This window comes from Stegodyphus dumicola, chromosome 8 (genome assembly GCF_044657685.1).
Source record: "Stegodyphus dumicola isolate Sdum_Otavi_A_Nest chromosome 8, ASM4465768v1".
Classification (NCBI taxonomy): Eukaryota; Metazoa; Arthropoda; class Arachnida; order Araneae; family Eresidae; genus Stegodyphus; species Stegodyphus dumicola.
The window spans coordinates 39054633-39080006 of NC_140775.1; the positions used below are offsets into that span (position 1 = coordinate 39054633).

The 25374-nt window shown below is 34.0% G+C and overlaps 1 protein-coding gene across 1 annotated transcript in view; it reads right to left on the reverse strand.

Moving 5' to 3' along the window:
* Positions 1-13839, reverse strand: part of LOC118191379 (uncharacterized) — a 33144-nt gene extending 19305 nt beyond the window's left edge. Inside the window, exons 1-2 of the mRNA XM_035362181.2 lie at positions 13712-13839; positions 8129-8232 (exon numbers count right to left, since the gene is read on the reverse strand). Coding sequence (XP_035218072.1) covers positions 8129-8232; positions 13712-13748 — 141 coding nt within the window. The 5' untranslated portion in view covers positions 13749-13839. The remainder of the gene's footprint in view (positions 1-8128; positions 8233-13711) is intronic.
* Between the last annotated feature and the right edge of the window lie 11535 nt (positions 13840-25374).

The window sequence follows — 25374 nt, forward strand, 5'->3', positions numbered from 1 at the left end:
TTGAAAACGAGTAAGACCCTCTTCTTTGAAGAACAAAAAGTCTAGTCGAACATTTCTCTTGTTTTTTATTCTTAACTGTATTTTTAGTTCCATCAAGGAGGGGTATCTAGTCCTCGAAATCGAGTTTTACATGAAATCTATACTAAGTTTTTTTGGTACTTGTCTTCTGGTCCACCAGTGGCCGAGCGGTAAAATCGCTGAACACAGGTAGTTCGGTCCGGGCTTCGAATCCCAGCGAACGGGCTGGCTGCATGGTGTTTTCATGGTTTTCTCCATGTATAACAGTTTCCCTTAGAAATTCCTCCCCTTAGGCAGCCTTCGAGTGCTTTGCCATAAACCAAATCATATATAGAATAAATAGGTACTTGTTTTCTATAGCGGCCTTGGCGAGAGAAAATATTTTTGGCGTAATTTCGGGTTCAAGAAAGTGAGGTTTATTCCCAAATATCCGTGAACGCAAAACAGAGTGCGTTAAACGATAATCGGCAATTCATTCAAATATCTGCACAAAGCAGATTACCTAATACACACATGTAGGAGATATTTAGTATATTTTTTCATTTACTTCATCATTTAATGCAACCTTTCAGCAATTTATGCAAAATAGCAAAATAATTTAACAAAACTTATTTAATATGTACATTAAATATTGTATTTTACACAATTATGCAAGCAATTTATTTAAAATAACGTACATAAACAAGCCGGAAAATTCTATTTATTAATTTATTTATTACAGTTTCTACAAAACCTATTAATTATATAAATTAATTATTGTACTCAATGCGATTATGTAAGCAACTTATTAAAAACAACAGACTTAAACACAGCGGAAAATTCTATTTAATACTAAATATACCGGAAAATTCTGTTTATTATACCGTAGGAGCGTTAGGCCAGAAGGGCTATTATTCCCGAAACGACATTTTGCGTCGAATCTAAAAACGTTGAATCCTTTTTCAAATTGTCGCCACCAGATATTATCGTCCTGTATTATATTTAAGGAAATCAAATAATGAAGAATCTGCATGAATGTATGTAAGTTTCTCGCACTGTGAAAAAAACAGTACCTAGAGCCATCTTATTTTGAATAACGTAGTCCTCCACCCAACTGTGGGCAGCTACAAGCCCGAATTTTGAATTTCGAATTAATTTTATTATCTGTTTCGTATTTTCTAAAATTTAAATTTTTTATTAACAAACTCACCGGTTTCAAAGTGAGCAGTAGCAAAACTGTACGGAAAAACAACATTTTTATCTCCAGCGCGCAAGAATAACTATCGGAAATTCTAAAGGTATGCTATTTTTAAATATTTTTACCCCAAATGGGCGTTAGCCAAGTTTTCGAAAATCTGTACTGACACCTATGGACCAGTGTTCAAAACAGCGTATAACAAAGTCTTCCGGCCCACCTCCCTCACAGCTTCTCTATTGTCACATGCACGAATCAGCAATGAAATAATCACTGCTAATTTGGAACCGATCTTGAGAAACGACTCGCATTAAGTCTCCTCTATTCTCCAAAAACAAGCAAGAAGTGCATTCACACGCAAGAACGGGGAAGGTGGGCCAGGCTTTCATCAGTTCCCATCGATATCTGAGATAGTATTATTTATTCATTAGCAGCTAAAATAAAAGGCACCAGATCCGGATGCAGTAGATAATTCTATTATTAAAATAATGCGGCATGCAGTTTCAAAATTTTTAAATGCATTCCTTTTCGCTTGTTAGAGATTATGTCATTTCCTCATCGGCACCAAAACAGAAAAAGAGGCCCTTTTCCTAAAGAGTGGACCCAAATATGCTCTCAGCATATCAGCCAATACGTCTTCTCGGCATATCGGCATTTGGAAAAGTCTTTGAGGAAATCAACGTGTCACATACGAATTTTTACCTTGCAAGAAACGGCACATTACATCCAAGGCAGCATGGTTTTCGAGCTGGTCTCACAACCGAACATGCATGACCTCATTTACGTACCGACAGATAATAAAAGATCTTGTAACCACTCGCTTACTACAGCAATCGACATCTAAGGGGCCTTCGATTCAGTGTGGTGGCCAGATGTTATTCGTAGCTTGGTGTCAGGATGACCAGGTTCACTCCCTGACCTCATTCGTAGCTATTTAAAAGCTTGAAAAATACAAGTAACATCAGATGGTACCATGACGAAGGACACCTTCCGAGGATGCCCACAGGGTTCGTGCTTAGACCCTACCTTATTGGAACCTAGTGCTAATACAGCACTTCAATTCGATGATGAATCAGAGACCACAAAGGAAATTGCCTACACCGATGACTTTCTTTTGATAGTAGCTAGTACAAGCAGCCTGAAAAACAGAGCTAAAGAAAGCCTGGAGACCTTCACAAGCTGGGAAAAAGAGTATAAACTCATTATTTCAGAAGATAAAATTCAGACCTTGATAATCGAGCGCCATGGTATTTTAAGTTATAACCCCAGCTTTAAACTCCAGGGCAAAACCATCAAATATGGTATACAAATGAAATATCTCGTAATAATTCTACAACACCGGCGTACATGGCTTCCTCATATTCGCTACATTAAGCAAAAAGTGCTCCAACTTGCTGACTCAATGCCCCGTACAGCCGCTGTGAAATGGGGAATACTATCCAGATTTTCTTTCGCTTGTGATATATGACAGTAACGCAGAGTATTGTGCTTCAAGTTATTTACTGTTTAATTCAGTGATTCAACATCTAAATAAAATTAAATTAAAATTAATAAAATACAGTTTATGAATTAAATTAAAATAGGCAAATTAAAATAAATAAAGTACGAAAACTTAAATTAAAAGAAACTAATTTCGAAAAAATTTTCCAAGCGGGATAAATTTCAAGGACAGATAATAGCAACCTGTGGTCTTTCTTTTATTCATTAAATTTTCTCGACACATATAGAAAACATTCGTATGTTATAGATACGAGGGCAATCCCAAAAAAAAGGTCTCCTATTTTTTGGGGACGTAGAGAAAGTTTTAATACGGTTGTTGGCAACACTGTTGTGAGTGGTGCCTTCTCCGCTACCACATAAACACGCAGGCGCTTCGCTCGGATGCTCAGTCTTGGCTTGGCAGCCATTCGAAATGGAGCTCCCGATAAACGTTACCGCCAAGTGCGAAGTGCGCCCAGTTATTCAATTTTTGAACGCAAAAGGCGTTAAACCGGTTGAAATTCACCGCCTATTGACAGAAGTGTATGGACAGTCGTGCATGGATGTCAAAAACGTTCGCAAGTGGTGTAGAGAGTTTACAGCCGGTCGTACTGAAATTCATGACGAAGAAAGGAACGGGAGGCCGTCAATTGCCGACGAGACAACTCAACTTTCGCGATTGTTGAGTTCGTATTCGTTGAGTTTCGCGATTGTTGAGTTCATAAAATGCGTAAAGATCGGAGGATCATCTGGATGCTCCTGAAGCTCCTCAACGCTTCCTGAAGGGCATGGCGGCAAGCTGGTATGACATGGGCATTGTAAAACTGCCACAGCGTCTACAAAAATGCATCGACCGAAATGGCGATTATGTTGAAAATAAAGCATTCTGCAATCTTTAAAGTGATGTAGCAATTATAGAAAATAAACGGTTCTTTGTATATCTAAAAATCTAGGAGACCTTTTTTTGGGGATTGCCCTCGTAATTATAAACTTCCTCTTTTCTTATTACAATCTCTATGTACAACTTGACAACATTTCAGTTATGATAAAGTTTATAGTTTTGGAAAAAATATAAATTTTTTTTAGATAATTACAAATAAAAATTTTAATTTTATTGCGCACATCACAAAAGTAAATAATTTCTTATTTATCTAAACAAACACGTCCTTCTCTTTCTTGGGGCTCACCAGCGGCCGAGCGGTAAAATCGCTGAACACTGGTAGTTCGGTCCGAGGTTCGAAACCCGCTGCATGGGCGTTTTTGTGGTTTTCCCCATGTGTAACGTGTATACGAGCCAGTTTCCCTTAGAAAGTCCTCCACGAAGGCATCCCTTCCCTTAGGCAGATAGCCCTAGTGTACTTTGCCATATTCCCAATACACACACCTTCTCTTTCTTGGCGAGGTGAAAGGCAAGTATTACCAATTATTTTAATTTAATTTTATGTCTGGCCTACTAAATATTTATCAAAAAATACATAAACAATAATAATAAAAACGCAAAAAAGAAAAATTTTAAATTACTTTTTATCTGAAGTATAAAGTTTAATGTCTGCAAAACATTTTTGTGGTTACACCTTCTAATTTAAGCATATTGACAGCTAAATATTAAATATTTAGACTGATTATTATTCTAATGTGTTTAATTAATTTTAATGTTTAATAAATCATTAACAATTTAAATTAAAATTCAAAAAAATTATGAAAACTAAGTTTTCAGAGAAACATTCCAAATGGAACCAATTTGAGCATAAACAATGACAATTTAGTTTCTTTCCATTATTTATTTAACATTTCTTTGACACATAAATAAAAATACGTATGTTTTATATGAATAATGATGAATTCCTTTATTTCTTACTACAGCTTTGACACTTCATGGCGTTTCGCTTCTGATAATGTTTGTAAACTTGGAGAAGAATTACTACAAAGTATCTTCTTTCCACGGGTTCTAAATGGTCATCGGTCAATCGGGTTCCTTTCCTATTCATTTTCAGCTATGAAAAGTGCTGTTTGCACATAAATGTAAACCAAAACGATCATTCCTAGTGCAAAAATTCGCAACTAAACGTATTTTTTTATACGTACGAATAATATTAATCAAATATGTATCTTCAAATCTTTGAGAAAGATTTATATCCCACTAGCTGGTACCCGGCATGCATTGCTTTGCTACTTACACTGGTGTGCAAAAATTAAGGACGAGACGGTTTTTTTCAATATAACTTTGTACAAAAGCTTTCCAAATCAACACATTTAATATCGTAAGATCCCCAATACGTAAGGACATGAGTAATGTAAGCAACACTTACTAAAAGAGAAATCAGAGGGATAAAAAGAAGCTTTATTGAAAAAGTAGCATGGAGCGCAATGCGACTGAAGGCCGAAACATCCCTGTGATGGGTGTCCAGCAAGAAACATCCGGTCTTTAATAGGGGATGTGATCTCCCCTGACTGCTAGGCAGGTTTCACAGCGTCTGCCCATGCTGAGAATGAGGGTGTCAATGAGTTGTTGAGGCATTGCTTCCATTCGTCTTGCAGCGCCAATCGAAGCTCCGGAATCGTTACTGGTGGTAAGGTACGAGCTGCCAAGCGTCTGCCTAGAAAATCCCATACATGCTTGATGGGATTGAGATCCGGAGATCGTGCCGGCCAATCCATACGTTCAATATCCTCACTCTCTAAGAACTGTTCGGCAGCTATTGTGCGATGACATGGTGCATTGTCGACCATGAAAAGGAACTGCGGACCCATAGCGCCTCTAAAAAGACGCACATATGGAAGAAGAATCTCGTTACAATAACGGGTCCCGTTGACTGAACCTGGGTCGAAGATGTGAAGGTCTGTACGACTACCAAGCATGATGCCTCCCCAAACGAGAACACCGCCACCTCCATACCTGTCCCTTTCCTTATGATGTTCGAGGATGATGCTCTCTCCAGATGAGAATTGCTACTCAGACTGAATCTGCTCTCATCTGTAAAGAGTACTCGTCCCCATTCATTGTCTCTCCAATTCCGGTGTTCCCGGCACCACAGAGAACGCCTTCTCCGATGGGCAGACGTTAGAGGTACACACCGTACAGGGCGTCGTGCAAACAGACCACCACCGTGCAGTCTTCTCGCCACGGTAAAACGCAATATCGGTCGTCCAGTCGCCTGTGTCGAGTGTCTAGCGATTTCTCCCGCTGTCTGCCGCCTGTTTCTTCTGGCCTGTAAGGCAATATACCGGTCATCTGCGGGTGTGGTTTCTCGTGGACGACCACTACTAAACCCCCGGATAGCGCTGTTCCTGTAGTTTGAAATTGTCTCCAAAGTCGTGAAACGATGCTGTGAGCAATTCCGAACTCTGCAGCCACACTTGTCACACTGCGGCCTTCCTCCAACTTCCCAATGATTCGACCTCTGGTAAAAGCATCCAGATGTCGTCTAACAGATTGATTATTCGCCATTTCTCGCTGAGGCAGCAACTCGGTGTGATTTTAACTGCTATACGGCGTGCAATCTCTTTGCCAGAAATACTGATCTTACACCGACAACATGCTTTATACTACTCAGACACTCCCCCATTACGTCTATCTGCATATCTGCGCATGTGCTACCGTACATCACCTTACTTAATCTCCTGATTATTCTTTCTGTCCGCTCTGCCTCTTCGTTCAGCTGATATGCTAATTTTTCGACTTCGTCCTTAATTTTTCACACCAGTGTAAAGGAAAGAAAGAGTTTGTGTTTTAATTACGCTATGAATTTTTTTCCTTATGTGTATTTTGCATGTTTCGATTGGCTTGTGACATCTGATACAAAGCTGATGGCTCGGATGATAAATCTAATTCTGGGAATTTCACTTTTCCACCCTCACAGCATATTCCTTGTGCTTCATTCTTAAATCGGAAGGCTTTACAATACATGCATAACTTATCCATCTTTCCAAAGATCACACTTGGATGAAGACTGTAATCATAACTTACATCGTAATGGAATGCACCAAGATTTAAATCAGCGTGTAGTATTCGTCTGGATCGAAATCAAGCATTTCCCTGTCTTGTTTACCGTTGCTCATTTACTTCATAGTAACGGACTTGAGCAATGACTACTAGAACGTCTTCCAGTCTTGCTTTCCGTTGCTAGCTTGTTTCTGAAGCCCGTAATGCCTTTTTTTTTTTTTTTTTTTTTTTTTTTTTCGTGCTTGAGGCGTAGATCCAGCAAACGATTTTCGTTTTGGTGGCATAACTGATTTCACAGCGAAAGTAATGCTTTGCGACCACTATTACAAATTCACTTTAAAAAAGCAAAGAAAATGTGTGTGATACAATAACATGCATGTTAATGCATGTAAAATTGAATATTTTACACTTTGCTTTTCTATAACACACTTTAGGATATTTTCATTTGGGCAGTGGCAAAACATTTCTTTCTCTTAAATAGCCGGGTTTGTTTGTTGAATTCGAGACAAATTAATATAATTGCGTTTTCCCCATTTGCAACACAATTTTATCGCCGAATTTTCTGATTAAAGAAGAAACATCTTATAAACCAAAGCTTTTAAATCGCTGAGTTTTTAATCAAAAGTTCGCTAAATTAGTATAAAATAAATGTATATAAAGAGTGCATTCTCCATGGCCTGGTTTTTGAGAAATTTTATATAGACAGTGACCTTCTTCTTGTTTCGAAGGTCGAGTGTGGCAAGTTTCATAAAGATCAGAATTAAGCTGTAGATATGTATAAAAGATATACAGACATTCATTTTTATATATGTAGAATGTAAATTATTAGCTCCCTTTATATGTTTTCTGCTGCATTATTCACTTAATGGAATAATAATAATCTAAACTCGGATTTCAAAAAATTAAATTTTCTTAAATCTTTGCAGTAGCGCATTGAAAACAAATGCATAATTGAAATGCATTTGGGAGTCGCATAAAACTGCTTCAAGGGCCGCCAGTTTAAGGTCATTGAAGTAGATTTAAGAACAAGCACAAATAAGGAGGTTTTATAAGGCGCATATTAATTTTTCTCCATCAATATAGCAATATCCCGCAACTGACGTGACACTGAAGTTCCAAAATGCTGAAGTGACACCAACTAACATCTGGCGAACTAAATTTACTGGTACCGGCATGGGAAGTTCTCCTCTTTTAATTCTACGGCCTGGCATACAAATCTTAACTTATTCAATCTATCTCATTTCCCTTCAATGGCAGTAGCGCGCGTAACTTTAGTAAATATGTCTTTGAAACTATAAGCACGCGAAAGCTCCTTTTCTTATCCAGAAAACAAAAAATACACGTCTGCAATAAATATATAATTGAAATATATTCCAGAAACGTGTAAAATTGTTTCAGGTGTTTGCAATTTGCCTTACGAAATAAGAAATGCAAATAGAAATATATAATTTAGATAGATTTAATAAAAGTATTTTTTAAAGAGGTATAGTTAAAAGGATACAAGAAATACTCACACGTTTGGTGTTTTCATTCACGTTATTTACAAAGGAGAAAAGGTTGTCCAAACTAATGTCCACCTCTTCTAGAATTTCCTCTATCCATGGCTCCAGATCATCAGCTGAAAAGCAAAGGAAAACGTGAAATGAAATATTTAAAAAACCCTTTTAAAAAGCTATCATCAATCTAATCAACTGATACAGGATCCTTCATTTATGAATGCTATATTGTTGGGAAATTGCATTTTCCCTCGCATCTGCGCAGTGCTGAAAAGCAGGAAAATGCAACTGTACTGAATCCCCAGAAGAAGCCACAGCTACGTAGCATCCTGGCTACCCCTATTGCGCATGCACGAAATAGGTGTCGAAGTAGATTCAGCCTTTATACCTTTTTACATGAGGCGAAATAATTGTCGAACCGGTGTCGAATGTCGAAGATTCCGTTTGGCAAGAGTTCAAACTTCTTAGCACCATTATTTTTTCCCGCCGTATTGACGTAAATCAAATCATTGATCCGCGGAAGTAGATTAATTAATGGATTATTTATTTTTAGTAAAACAAATCTATGAAAATCCGGGTTTAAATTATCACGAAAAGTTTTGTGAAAGAATGAATACCATAAGTTCTTTGATTTTGTACCTTAATCTCAATTTCCTGCGCACTTGGTGATTTGGTGACGGGAATTGGCGACGAGAATTTTTCCCTCCGTGATGCAGCAGAGCAGTAGTCAAATTTACATTACGTTAAGTTGGTTTACATTACGTTTATGGAAGCTTTCCTTCTTTAGATACATATTCTCTGCCGTAGCTGGAGTTGTAGTTGTAGCTCTCTTCGTCGTGGAGCGATGTTTCGAAACACGGAATGCTGACATGAATATATGATATGAACTATTGAAGATATGAACGCAGTAAGAAGCCCTTAAGGGCCGTTCCCATCTGAGCTAACATTGTCAGTTCCGTGTGTCGACTAGCTCCGCTATGCCTGCAGTTCAGATTTTTCAACTTGCATAAGGCAGCAAGTTGAAAAATCTGAACTGCAGCACAGCGGAGAACACTGTATATATAGGGAGAACTATCACCATTGCTCGTAGCCTTGGCATTGCCCACATTAAACATTTGACAATAATTTCAATAAAGGGTTACGCTCTTTCCAATGCTCGAATCCAGTGACGTTACTTGGCTAATAAGGCTAATAACATGGATCATAAAAGAAAGTGACTAACCAAGTGGGCGGGACGTGCGATCACTACATGTCGAGAATGGGAAGTTGGGAATGGGAAGCTATACACTAACTCTGAAACTTAAGGCATCATATAATTGCATTTAATTATTAAAATCATGCGTTGTTTTTGTCATGAGACTTTGAAATTCAAAGCTTTTGTAAATAAAATTTACTATATCTCATAATTTTTTTACTGTATTTCTATATTTGCGCAAGCGTAATTCTGGTTTTTTTATAAACGTTTTACTTTGCAAAATAGTAAAATTATTCTTAAAAATTACATTATTCTAAAAATTTCAGTATCAAGAGCAATATTAAAAGTTTAAAAAAAATTAAACATTTGTTCACCATTTATTTCAAATGAAAAGTCTTCGTACATTTCGAATGCCGACGATATGATCCTTCTTCGTTATTTATGGCCAAATTGTGTTACCTCTAATTTGTGCCCTTAATTATAGGCATCATAATTTGCTATCGTAAAGAGGAGAAGAGGAGTTTCTTTCGAATATCACTAAATTAAGATGTCTTCTAAAGTTAATGTCAAAAATATTTTCATTTTTAAACCGACTAATCATTTGAAATGAATTCTGCATTTAAATTTCTGCTACTTCGACAGTTCTGCATAGAAAATGTAGCTGAGAAATTTCTTAGTTTATTTTTACTTTCAATTTGCAGACATTTAATAGATTATTTTTGGACATTTGCATATATATATATATATATATATATATTGCGAATAAATTCTGGCATATTTAAAAAAAAAACCGTATTAGTATTTACTAAAACGTTTATTTTTAAGTGTATTCCATGAATAAATATGTTCCAAATACATTTACCATTAAAGCTGAATCTTCATATTTAAGCCATTAATTTTATGTGCAAAATGTATTAAGGAAATAATTAATTAAATTTTGTACAAGAGCTGTGTTTTAAAACTTAATCCATCGGTAATACTTGTTTGTACACAATTAAAAAGTTTTTACAGTTAGCAACTTCACTAAAAATATAAGTTATTTTCGAATGTTTACAAAAATAACCTTCATATATTTGCAAAAGAAAAATTAGACATATTAGATTTTAAATAAAATTTAACTTGTTAATCTGCTTCTACGTTATCATTTCCCTATGATTCACAACAACCGGTCTCTTATCCTTACACATTTTACCCATTTATGTATTAAAAACGCATTAGTTCATAAAGAAAGTAACACTAAACTTATTTCATTATTTGATGAGATAATTTTCCTTAGGTTCGTAATCATTAACGTAATCTTTTAGGTAAGGAGGAATAATATATTCTACAATATTTTAAAATTTTACTTATTCTAGGCTTGTTAATACAGTCAAAAGTCTTTAATCCGGACTCGTCCGGACTTCGGCGATTCCGGATTATCGATTTTTCTGGATTATAGATCATCAGTTTAAATCTGGTAAGATGGCATGCAGAAATTATAAAATTAAAAATATGAAACCGTAATTTATAAAATAATGAGCAATTATGATCTAAAGGTATCAAAATTTACAAAAAAAGAAGCTTAATATTTATTTGTTTACTTTATTAAACATTTCTTTCAACGCGCGCATGCGTAAAGCATACATTACGCATAGCCGAAATTAGAAAATTGCAACCAGAAAACTATTTGATTTGTATTCGTGATATTTATAATGACGAAGAATTTGATTTAAATCATATCAAAGACGGAGTACATCGAGATGAAATACTACATTTAGTAAGGAATTATAAGCCGAATAAAATAAAAACATCTGCCCTGAAGATAACGATAGTGCTGACAGATCAACTTCCAGTTCATTGCGCGACGCGACGTTTCTCCCCCCCCCACGCAGAGCAGCGTGAAATTGATAAACAGATTTCGGAACGGTTAGATAAACAAAGGATATGCCTTTATCCATTTTTGTAGCAATTCCACTTTTTGTTTGATGAACATCGAAACATACTTTCGTTTTGTAGATCCTTTGAGAGCTCCAGCGTCGGAAATTTGACATAATTGAAAGTTCAAGCTTACTTTTATAAAATTGCTCTTACAGTTTGCAAAAAATAATAAGCCGGATCCAACTCGAAGATTAAGGAACAACGCAATCATCAACATTAACTGAAATAGATAATTAGATAATTTTAGCTTATACCGTCCGTTATACATTAAACGCGCACGCAAAAACGTATTCTGCGCTTTCGCAGACGTAAATGCGCAGTCGTAAAGGTCTTGCGCGCACGCGTAAACGCCTATGCGCATGCGTCAACGCGGCGCATGCGCAGAAAGATTTTAGCTTTGAGGTCAGGATTATAGATCATTCCGGATTATGGGTGTCCGAATTAACGACTTTTGACTGTATATTTATTGCAGTATTTTCAGTATTATTCCAGAGGTGCTACTTTGGTAGACGGTTGCACGGATTTTGGCGATTTTCCTTTGGCGAATAATACAACTTATGGTATTTCTTTGGCGAGTAATACAACCCATTGCTGGATAAGTTATTTATGGTAACCGATACTTTGTTGTCATTTTATTTTTTAAAAAAATACGTTTTATTGCGCATAAATTCCGTGTTTAAAATATTATTTATGGCTTTTAAATATTAAAAATCAATTTAATTTTGCATTTTTATTTGAAATAAAAATTTTATTGTTTATCATATTTTATGAAATTTTATGTTGTGGATGATGTAATCAATGACGTCACCTTACTTTAAAAGTAATTCGTTTTAATATATATAAATTTAATCTAATGTTTTAAACATTATTTATGGCTGTTAAATATTAAAATACAATTTAATTTTGCATTTTTTTTAAAAATGATTTTATTATGTATGAATTTTTAAATAATTTTAATTCTAGCCGTGATGTAATAAGCTCTCTGATTGGTCATAGAATATTTGTGCATTAACGAGCTGTAATCAGCTCCCTGATTGGTTACTGACAATTTGTGCATTTCCGCGCCGTTTTAAAATTTAATTCATATCTTCGAATTCCTTCAAAGATGTTATCTAAATTACGATTTCGATTTTTTTTTGTGGTACTTATCAATAAGCAACATGCTAAATGACTCAAAAAATTTAAGTACATATTTTTCTTTTCTTTTATAATTGTATACTTCAATTTTTGTTTAAAAAAATTAATACACTATTTTCAAAAATTGCTGAGATAATTATTGTCCATATGTTTTAATGTTAATTATATTCTATATAGCGTATTTTAAAGTATTTGAATTTAATAATATTCTAATTATTTTAAATGTTGGTATGATGGTTTTTAATTCGATATTCAATTTCAGTAATATTTTAATCTAATTAAACTTTGGCCCAATGTTTTTATAGCGGTGTTTTTATTCTCTTCTTTGCTATATGAAAGTAATAATAACTTTACTATAGTATTTTATACTTATAGTAAATGCATTTATTTACACTTGCCTGCCATCTTAAAAAAAGACATTTTCAACAAAAAATTAATCCATTACTTTTAACGATATTTATTTATTTATTTTTTTTAAAGTTTCAAATACTTTACTATGCGTAAAAACAGCGTTTTCAAGATGGCTGACGTTTGTAAAAATCGCGCCAACAATTGCGCCAACGTAAATCGCCAAAAATCCGTGCAACCGTCTACCAAAGTAACACCATTCCAGAATATGTGTTTACCTAAAATAACAACAACAACAATAATAATATGTTAAACTAAATTGATTATTTAATTAAATAACTTTCCTCAGATTTGTTATCATTAACGTAATCTTTCGGGGAAAGAAATACAAAATAATTTAATTTTTTTCCTAACTTTTAATACTATGGTATTTCCAGTATTAATCTCCAATGTATGTTTCCTTAAAATAATTATAATATTTTTTTAAATTTTTTCGGGAAACCTGTCTGAAATTTGCAGAAGTTTTTAACATTCTCGGAATGAAGTTAAATTTTCAGCTTTAAAAATCTAGCAGATTATCTTACGCTAATATCGAAAGTATGCTGTGTTAGCAAATACTGCATTTCATTTCACCGATTAAGATTTTTAGCAAGAAAACTAGTTCTATAGGATAAAAATTATAAACACAGCAATAACAAATCATATTAAAATTTCTTGAGTCGTCCCAACTTCTCCCGGCTATGATCAAGGGGTTCTTGCAGCACATTTGAAGCGAGAGAGAAAAGCCATTTGGGTTAGTCTATTTCTTGTAAGATTCATAGGGAAATGGGAAAAACGAAAACATAAAGGGAGTAGAAAGAGTTGGTTTTTAAGCATACTGTAAGTCAGTGATATCACATGCCCAAAGATTCATGGTAGGAAAGGGCAAACCATTAACATTAATAACAAAAGTACTTTGCATATACATTTTAAAGACATTTGAAAATAATCTAAAAATATCTCACTTGCAAATGCAAATTGACTATTATCTGCGTCTCCCATATTTTATAAAGTGGCTAAATTTGTTCCTTACTTTCTGCCTGAAAATTTTGCTGCTTCTAATTCGGAAAATGTTTCAAATAACTGCCTTCTGGCTAAATGTAATAGCAATTCAATGTTTTATTACGTGCAAAGCTCATTTAAGAGACTCGCGCTTCGCATTCACTAACATTTTTCTTACTCTTGTGTTAAAAATTTAAACCTAAGACTTAAAAATTATAAGAAGAAAAGTAAACTTCTAATTCTAGTTTTCATGCTTTAATTCAATTTCGTTGTTAGGACATAATTATATTCTTTTTAAAAAAATCGTATTTTTTCTGAGCACTAAATGCCCGGATTATTCAAATTATTTATTTTGTTTAATAAGACGAAAGAAAAAAATGGGTCATCTCTACTTAATAAATAATGAAGAATCTGTTTGTATGTATGTTTCGCTTTCAGGAAAAATGGCGACACCCAGAGCCACTAAAGTTTGAACACATGTAGTCCTTTACTTGTACATGTGCATTTTGAAGCCCAAATGTGAATTTCGGATATATTTTTTACTTATTTCCAATTTTGTAAGAATTTAGTGAATTTTTCATTGACAAACTCAGCGGCTTTAAAGATAATAGCTGTAACATTGTACGAAATAAAATATTTTTATCTCCAGCGCGCCAGGCTGCTGCCTTTCGTCAAAACGAAAGACATTTATCTTTCAGTTTTAATCAACAAATTCAAAAATTTAAAAGCAAAGTGTAGCCAATGCCTTAAATAAAACACTTTTCTGTCCCACCCGCCAGCGTGTTGCCATTCAATGAAGCGTAGTTGATATTAGGTTTAATCTACCTATTACTAGTATCAATTAACGAACCAAGCAGTTTAAAAGTAATAAAAATAGTTCTTAAAAATATTTTTTTCTACTCTTTTGATGTAATTGATTTAACAAAGATGTATTTAAATCAGGAGACGTCTAATTAGAAATATTAAATATTTTTATGAAATTACACTAAATGCACTTATTAAAATCGTTAATTTTTGAATTTTTTACTAGCTATTTTAAGCAGCTGGCCGAGCAAGTGGCTCGTCAGTCGAATTCATAAGCTGTCATAGTTAATAGTGTTCAACAACGCTTGCAAATTCAGAATTCATGCATATAACAGTATCTATATATATAAAGAAGAAAGTCTGCGTGTGTGTCTTCTAATGACTCAGTCACTACTATAGCTATTGTCACCAAACTTTCTTCAATTCTTTTCTGGGTTTGGAAAAGGTCGATGTCCACGCGGCAACAGTCTCGCAGGCTGGAGATGAAAATCTGCTTTACTTCGAAAGTTTTTGCCACTGTTCGCTTTCAAATCCTAGAGTTCGTTTGTAGAGATATTAAGGACTTTTTCGGAAGGAGGCAAGATGAAAAATTAGCAAACGCCTTCTCCGGGAAGCGTAATGGCAGACCGCACATTGAGTTGAACAGTGTTAAACGAACGTTGCATACCGCGCATGCCTAGAAAACAATTTGGCGTAATTACTATGTTGGCGAGATTTGAAAAGAAGATAAATACGGTATATGGTAGATGTACCGCCATCTGATTGTAAACAAATCTGGCGTTTAAATCTTCGTGTTAAATTAATTTCTGTGTTAAAATACTATTTTTTGCTGTACTGCTCAAACAACAAGAAAGCTGAAATTATTGCGAAGTAATGTGAAGCAGTGTTGACTGAAATTTAGGATATATTAGTTGAAAATTTATTCATTATACTTTTAAGCAGTAAAAACAATTCAGGATTTACCATAAGTTCCATTCGTACATACATAAAGAAACACTGAGGAATATAATAAAGTGCTTGGAAATAACACTGAAGAAATTTTACAATTCCTTAATGCTAGTTATTAAATGCTTTGAAATGAGAAAATAAAAGCGCGAATATAAGCTAACAAACTAAGCGAGAAACTCCAGTTTACAATTACTGAATTATAACATGTAAACAAATTACATCTAAATAACGAATTATTACGAACATATGTTAACAAATATTAAATGCACTGTTATTGACAAATTAAAATGAAACATATATTATAAAAATAAGCAAGTGCACTTAAAATAACTAACAAGCAAAGCTCCACAACATTGCAGTTGTAAACATCACTCGAACACACTCGACAGCCATGGAGATCACGAATAAGCTAGCGTAGGGTTGCTTATTCGCCAATATTTCTCCCCGCGCCAAAGGTACACCATCAAGCATGCGCAGTAAGCGAAATTCGCTTAACACTGTTCAACTCAATGTGCGGTCTGCCATTACGGCTCCGGGAATCGAACCACGGACCTCTGGAATATCGGCTCAGCGTGCAGAACCACTACACCACGAAGGCACGCTAGGAAGCCGAGAGAAATACCTTATATATTCCCCTTTTAAAGGGCGACTGGGTTGTTGTTGTTTTTTTAGGAGACCCAATCGCCAAATCCTGAGTGAGGAGAATCATCATCCAATGCCCTTTTAGTTCGGACGCCACTGTAGAGACATTAGGATTTTTTGGAAGCAAGAGAGATGAAAAATTAGCAACCACCTTCGCGGGGAATCGAACCACGGACCTCTGGAATACCGGCCCAGTTGCAGACCACCACACTATGAAGGCACGCTAAGAAACCAGGAGAAATACCTTATACGTTAATTAAAAATTTCCCCAAGTTTTACAAGGAAATAAAAATAGCATTGCCAAATATTAAATACATTATTCCAGATTCCAAAAATTCGTGGGAAGTTATTTCGACTATTTCCACCTTTGTACGACTTTAATCAGCCGAAATATTAATTAAAAACTCCGAAAGCGCTAATTTTCGCACTCATTTTCCCGAGTGAAACAGTGTCGCGTGTTGGAGATAAAAATGCTTTATTTCGAAAAGTGTTGCTACTGCTTGCTTTCAAATTGTAGAGTTTGTTAATCAGAAATTCGTAAATTTTACAAAATCTATACCTATAAAGAAGACTAATATAAGAAGAATTTGTTTGTTTGTTCACGTTACTGATTTATAATCAATTTTTGCCACATTTAATCGACTAAAATTAAAATATTGGATGGAACTTGAGCGTTTACGACAATTTGATTAGAAAGACGAAAATCATTAAAAACTGCGTACCATTGTTGCTGATATAATCAGAGAGATTTAGCTTATTTTTCTATCGAAATTTTTATGTGGGTTTAATATTGCATCAAATTGAAAAATGTATGACTATGAATCGTATTTTTGCATCGTTATTAGAAAACGATTACAGCGGTATCGTTATCTCTGTTGTTAAATGCATTACTCTCAATCTAACTTAACTGGCATCGAGTACTTCCGCTAGTATCAGATAAAATAATGTAACAAATGTATTTTTTTTTGGGGGGGGGGACTATAAATATGCATCATGATTTCTAAGATAGAAGGAATTTTCCTAAAGTTTAGAAGGCTATTGATTGCCATTCTTCTTCCACGAAAGATAAGGAGAGAGAATACACAAGGAAATACTTTGTTTATTATTAAAGGATTCTCTCGGAGATTTTCTCCTTATCGTTTTATGTCATCACTAAATTCCGGAAGTGCTGTTTTTGTTCTATCAGTTAATACTGTGGCAGTGTTGAACCTTCTTCAGAATTAAATTTGTAAGTTGTGAAAAATTTGTTTAATCCATGTTGGCAACGCTGATATAAGAATGTCTTTTACTTTCAGTTTAATACTGAGACAGCGCCACCTGGGATAACCACTGACCTGACTTTTGTTGTAAAAGTTTTACAGTCCTAATAGTCATCCTGGCAGCAGGAACTATTTCTTCCTTGTAAAAATATAAATATTACATGGACATACAAGGCTTGTGTATAAGCATAAATATGTTAATTACAGATATTGTCTTGTACAAGTTACATGAGATAGATATAATCCTAACATTTATGTGCACATTTAAAACATTATCTGACTTTATATCTACAATACTTTTACTGAGATAATCAAAATAAGCTTGTAATTCAGTTACACATTGACTGGATTTTCTTTGTCTTTTATAACTGCTTTACAACATTTTTTAACATGTACACTGCTCAAAAAAAAAAAAAAAAAAAAAAAAAAAAAAAATGGGACAGTGCTATATCTACCGTTCTACTGTGGCGATTCACGAAATTCAAATTGCGTTCTTCATGTCTCGAAAGCGCGACTTGGGATATATATTAGATTTATATATAGCACTATTTTAACATAGATATTTTGACACAAAATCGGACTTTTTCTGAAATAACATACCAATTTTTTTACATATTTCGATTCTACGACTCAAATTATGTCAGAATACCAAGTTTTGTAAAAATCGTACGAGTAGTTTTTAAAATATTAGCTCTCAAAATTTTAGCTCCTCAATGTTAATTGAATTTGGCAAATATTTATTAATATCTCTTTTTTTATTAAACTTTTTTGATTTTTTCTCTCACATTTCGAAATTTAGGTTCATTCCAAATAAAATTTACCCATTTTTTTGTGTTTTATGTTTTAAATTTCTGTTTTTAAATAATTTTTATAAATTTTTCGAAAAATATTTTGAATTATAACCTATAAAATTTTTACCATCATCTTAAAGTAGGTGTATTTTTAAGCATATCTGCAAAAAATTAGACTTTTTTATTCAAAATTTTCTATGATATACACGAATTTACATATTTTCGCGTTTTGAAATTCGGCATCTTTTTTTTGAGCGATAATAACGCCAAATGTGGTCTATGGATTTTTGTTACAGTGAATTGCCACAGCTAATTTTAACCTTAAATTTCAAGTAAAATTTTACGGAGAATTAATTATATCACATTTTTTCCTTTCAATGATGCGTAATAACTATTTATTAATATTATATGAAAAGCTATTTTTTTAAATTATAGACGATATTATTCAAATTTTTAACTATTTTTTTAAATTTCTCTCTTTAAAAAAAAAAAAAAAAAAAACATAAGAGTAAATTTTTTACCTTCGGCGTTTTATCGTCTGCTACTTTACTTCGTTTAAATTAATTGTCTAAAACTGAGAATTTTCGTTTGATATTTATTTCAATTTTATGACATTAACTGAATAATTTATTTCTAAACAAACTGCTGCTTTTGAAGTGGATGAAAGAGCGGCTGATGCTATAATCCACATTTTTAAAGCACAGTATATTTTTATAGAAACATAAGATTTAGAATAATCATTTTTATAAAAGTCAAATTATGATATAAACATACAACTCTAGAGACTGAATTAATGGAAGTTCAATGGTTATGTAGAAATGATCTGCAGATGCTTAATGGCTGGATAAGTCAGCAGATTCTGGGACAAGTAAGAATAATTATATAAACGACACCCAACATTCTGTATTCAATTAACAACGAGGATACGATGTTTATTAAATGAATTTAAGAAATTTTAAAACATCAAAAATCAACTCATTTTTTTATCCTAAAATGTATTTTTGTGCGTAGCGTATTTTCATTACATCCTTAAAATTTCAATTTAGAATGTAATTGTCAAGAACTGAATACTAATCATCAGTAATATAATAAGTGATTATTACGGTTATTAATAAATCCTTCTTATAAAGTAATTGAAAATATTTCAAAAAGCTTTCTGTCTGAATGCAAATAATTTTCTATGCAAATATTTTTAATTTTATATTAATTAAGATTGCACACGATATTATTTATTTTTACCGTCAGTTCTAGTAGAAGTTATAAATCAATTATATTTAATTAAGGATTGGATTGGATTGGAATATTTAATTATGGCAAAGCACACGAGAGCTATCTGCTTAAAGGGAGGGATGCCTTCGTGGAGGACTTTCTAAGGTAAACTGGCTCGTACACACGTTACACATGGGGGAAACCACGAAAACGACCATACGGCCAGCCCGTTCGCGAGATTCGAAACTTGGACCGAACTACCAGTATTCAGCGTCTTTACCGCTCGGCCGCTGGTGGGCTATTTAATTAAGGAATAACCATCTAAGTTTAGAAACAGCGTACCGTAACAGTAATTTAATTATTGGCGCCGTATCTTTCATGTTACTCCCGATTGGCAAGCTACATGATTTTTAATGAGTATTCGGATTTTGCTAGTAACTTCACTTGGAAATCGAGCTTAAACTAGGTTAGTTGGTTATTTGACCATAGAAAGGATTAGGATTGGATTACTCAATTATGGCAAAACACACTAGGGCTATCTGCCTAAAGGGAGGGATGCCTTCGTGGAGGGTTTCTAAGGGAAACTGGCTCGTATACACGTTACACATGGAGAAAACCACGAAAACGCCCATGCAGCCAGCCCGTTCGCGGGATTCGAACCTCGGACCGAACTACTAGTGTTCAGCGTCTTTACCGCTCGGCCGCTGGTGGGCCTTGAACATAGAAAGAACATGGGAGCTATTTGATTTAGATGCTTTCATAGAGAACCTTTGTAAAGAGAACCTAAAAAACTACGAAAACCAACCATGCAGCCTGGGTTAGACTTCGCAACAAACAGTTAGTATTTAACAATCTTCAAATGCTAGGCAACTGGTGAGGCTCCAATTAAATCTCCAATTTAATATTTTATTTGTAAATATTTAAAATATTGTTGTATACTTAGACACAAAAAGCAGAACTACCAAGCCGTAGTGCAAATGAATATTCATTTTCTTTTGCAATAATTGTATTCACTTAATATTCTTGGAATATGAGCTAAAGATGGAACGTTCTCGGAAGATTAAAGAAGTGTTTAAATCCAGTGATATAAGGTTTGTCTTAGAAGCTCAGGATCAAAACGATTCTGCAATTGCCCCATTAGTTGACTTGTAAATGGTTGTGAATTAAGCAGATGACTTTTAATCTTACATTTTCAGTCAGAAAACGTATTCCAAATGTTTTGTATTGCATGACAATACATCTCTTCATTATTCAATAACCAGTCGGAGAACCGCTTGTGTTCCGAAAATAAGTATGTGTACTAAATCGTCCTGAATGTTCTTCAAATTTGTGATCTTGTGATTTTTTTCTTTCCCAAAAACTTGTAGGGTTTATATTTATTTTAACTAACATTTATTTTAAGCTATCTTTCCTGTCAAGCCTTTACTTTCCCCTAGAATTGCCAATGCTAGAGTATGTAAATTGGAGTAGAGCGCGCAGTATATTCAAATTTAGCAGAAGTAAGTTGAGTTTAAATAGAAGGAAAACGAGATTGTAAATGTGCTTCTTGAATCGCGAACGTGAAGGTTGCTAGGTAGAAATTTAAGAACCGCGCGTTTCGGCCTGTGTGCCTATCTCGGCAGTTCGTAGAATCTTTCAACTGCTTAATCAGTAAGCTCGCTGAATCTCAGCTGTATTTTAGAACGCGGTTAGGTTAATTACGATTTCAGAGCCTCGTAGGTAGTGATCTAGTTGTTTATTCATCCTGTCATTAATTTTTAGTTTCACATTTCTGTTTTGTTAAACCGCCGTTTCGGCGTAGTTTGTGAGCGTTAAGTGGACGCAGCTGTTATTTTTAAAGTGGAATAAAAGGGGCTTTAAACCCTTCTTACTTGTTTGTGTAAATTTACAGTTCATAGAAGTCACTGCCACAGTTGCTGACAAGTTGGGGCCACACCATACTACAAACTAAAGTTGCCTCTCAAAGGAAAGTTTTTTGACATTGAAGAGACAAAACGAGTATGACATCTACTTTTAGAGGCATGTCAAAAACAGATCTCTACAAGCCTTCTCTTCCATTACATGTTGTGCAGTCACACAAAAAGTTGCATCAGCGTAAATCTATTTTTATTACACTCTGATTACTTTATTAATACACAGTGAATATATACTAAATCTTTTACTTCAGCTTAAGTAATTCGGAATTTTTGACGGAATTGTCGGAACTAGGACTTAGAAGATAAGTCAAATTAAATATTTCGATAACAAAAAATAAATTCAAGGTCGAAGTTTCAATATTTTATTTTTGGAGGGAGGGGAATTTTTTTCAGTTTTGTTCCATTATCTTAAGTATATTTGCTTCGATTCTTTATTTTTTCTATAAAAGCGGAAATCTTACGCATGGTATGCATATAACGCATAGCTTCAATTAAAATTTAATAATATACAGGGTGTTTATAATTAAAGTTCCACATTGAAACGGTCATAAAACAAAAACTACTGGATCAAATGTTATCAAACCTGGTAATCGTGTAAAAGAGATCATAGGAATTTATTTTCCGCGAAAAAAGGAAGTTCCAAACCTCACCACGAGGGGGAAAATGGCGCTGTATGCAATATTTTTAAACGAAATATGGGTCGGAATCTAACTTAACCTTTTGTTACACGGGTTTAATATGTTGTATACCCTTAAGAAACTTTGAAGTAGGCAAATTACCATTTAAAAGCGTTAAATTCGATAAACGTCGAGTGCGCCATCCGTGAGTGATTGCAGCTCACTTAGAACCAATGTTAAAATGTTTCGTGATACATGAACTGCAGTAACGTGGCATTTTAGATACTACGATTTTTATGCAGGGCAGAGCCCCACCTCACGTGTGTCGCACGGTTACTTAGGCAACATTTCACGAATGAACGTCTTATAAGCCGACACTTCCTCTCTTCCCACCAGACCTCAACCTCTGTGACTTTTGGCTATGGGGTTATCTCAAAAACACTGTTTATGGTGATAATCTAAACTATTTGGCAGAAATGAAAAATGTGATACACTGACATGTCCGTAACATTCCTCCTGATATGCTAAGAGCTGCTGTTGAGAATGCAGTAACAGGATTTGATTTGCTTTCGGAAAATGCTGGACGCTACATTGAAAATGCTTTGTAACACGTTTCGGAAAATATTAAACATATTTTAAACAGATGTTTTCGTGTCTTATTTCATTTAAGTGTATTGTATACAGCGCCAGTTTTTCCCTGGTGGTGAGTTTTTGAACTCTTTTTTTTTTTTCGCGGAAAATAAATTCTCGTAACCTCCTTTACACGATTCCCAAGTTTGATAACATTTGGTCCGGTAGTTTTCCTTTTATGACCATTTCAAATTGAAACTTTAATTATAACCACCATGTAAATTAAACTTTAAAAGTTTGACAGTTTGGTTCAAGTCCCAGCTTTAAAAATATATATATATATATAATCTTTTATATTAATCCTCTTAGAAAGAAGGTTTTAAGAAGCTAAGTTTTTTCTCGCGTTATAGATTGTATAAAAAAACATGATCTTTAATATGATTTAGATTGTTTCAGCCGATATAAGAATCGGGTTACTCGGTGGTACAGAATAAACCCTGCTGGACTGTTTTTTTTCTTTGTCATTTAGCAAAAATATTTTCATTAAAATATTTATCCTTTGGACTTCGCTTTAAACTTTATTTATAGTTAAGATGACTAGAAAATGAAAAGCTGTCTTCAGCTGAAACGCAATTCATGTAATTGATATTTTAAAAAATTGACAAGAATGCAAAATTTATGGAAGTCTAGCAATCGAAAAATCTTAATTTTCTTGTGTGAGCACTGAAAATAACTGTAGAAGGAAAAAAGAAAATTAGGGAGAAAAGTAAGCAAACATTTGCAGGGAAATTTGGCTGTCAGAAATACCAAGATGTTTCAAAAAGTTGGACGCTTTTGAATATACTTTCAGGGTACTTCAAAGATTTTAGGCGTTCAAAGAGAAAACACTTGGACGTGTACACCAGCAAATACCATCAACTGAGCTTGTGTTAGCAGAAAAGAGAAAAATGATATCATTGCAGATTAAAGTGAAGAGCGGCCGGTTTTAAACTATATGGTTGTATAAATTTAAATTACGTTATAGAACATCATATCGTATCATAAATGGAGAATCCCATGATTTTCTCAGTCGAATTATTAGAAGATTAAGGAGTTTATACAGTATTGTATGTGGATGTCACCTAAAGGCGTTTTTTTTCCCTCCTGATGAAACAGCGGCCGAGCGGTAAAGTCGCTGAACACTGGTAGTTCGGTCCGAGGTTCGAATCCCGCAAACGGGCTGGCTGCATGGGATTTTTCGTGGTTTTCTCCATGTGTAACGTGTATGCGAGACAGTTTCCCTTAGAAAGTCCTCCACGAAGGCATCCCTCCCCTTAGGCAGATAGCCCTAGTGTGCTTTTTCAAAATTAAATAAAGCAAAACCTCTTGATGAAACCATTCTTTCCTTTCATCTCATACCTTCAAAATGTTTAGCCTCTAAAGACTGATAAAGGCTCTGACGAAATACTTCGTGAAGACTTTCTAAGGGAAACCAGCTGTCATACACGGTACACATGAGAAAATCCACGAAAACGCCCATGCAACCAGCCCATTTACCGGGATTCGAACCCCGGAGTGAACTACCAGTGTTCAGCGATGGTGAGCGCTCGGCCGTTTGTGGGTCCTTATGAAATGGAACGCGATAACTTTATTTAAAATGATTGTTAGAAATATCAAGATTATATATTTACTTTTTAATATACTTGCAGAATGCCTAAAGAAAAAGAGCAAGAATAAAGTAGAATGCCTGAAGAAAAAGAGAAGAAAAAATAAATTTTGGCGTAAAATTTAGTATTAGCATTTTTTTTACTTTAAAACCTTTTAATCTTATGATATTGGATTCTTGCGATTTCATAAATAAAATATTTGACTAAAATATGAATAACATTTTAAGAAACCAAATGTAGGATAAAATTGTGTAAAGCAATGGGCACAATGATAAAACTGTTTAAAGCAGTGTATGCAAGTCATCCTAAGTTAAAATGTCGGTTATACATCTCTCTTATTTATATATATCTTTTCTGACAGGAACATTGAAAGGCGTGTTAACTGTGCTATACTGTATTTTCTCTTTTAATATATGCAGTTTTCAAATGCATCGTAGTCTGGGTTACGACTACGATGCATTTGAAAACTGCATATATTAATCAGAAATTATGATTTAATAAATTATTTTAATCAGAAAGAAACGCAATTCAAATAAATAAAAGCAAATTCTGGAAAATTTATATTAATGAATATATTTAAAATGCTCAGTTCGAAGAAAGAAAATTTTAAAACAATTATCTAAAGAGACAATGCAACACAAACAATTAAAATAAAAGTATAAAAATTTAAAAATTACCTAAAATGACAAAAAATATATATAAAGGAAACTATTTGAAAAAAAATTTAATCGCTGCACCTTTATTTACGAAGTTCGAATAGATAAATAGAAATTTTTAAAACAGCTTTCGAAAAAAAAAATGCAACTTAAACAATTAAAATGAAATTCGAAAAAGAAAAAAATACTATATTATAGTTATAATAATTATAGTTATAATTAAAAATATAATATAAAGAATATTATTTGGAAAAAAAGGAACGATGGTGACTTTTTTTCCTCTCACGGGAAAGGAAACTAGGTTGCCATATATTAAGAAATTCGCCAAGTGAACTATTCTTGGCGCAAACTGACAAAAAAGGGCCAACATAAATTTGTGAATTTCTCCGTAAATTTCGCTCAAAATTTTACAAAATTTCATATTTAGGCGTCATTTGAGTCGTAGAATCGAAATATGTAAAAAAATTGGTATGTTATTTCAGAAAAAGTCCGATTTTGTGTCAAAATACCTATGTTAGAATAGTGCTATATATAAATCTAATATATATCCTAAGTAGCGCTTTCGAGA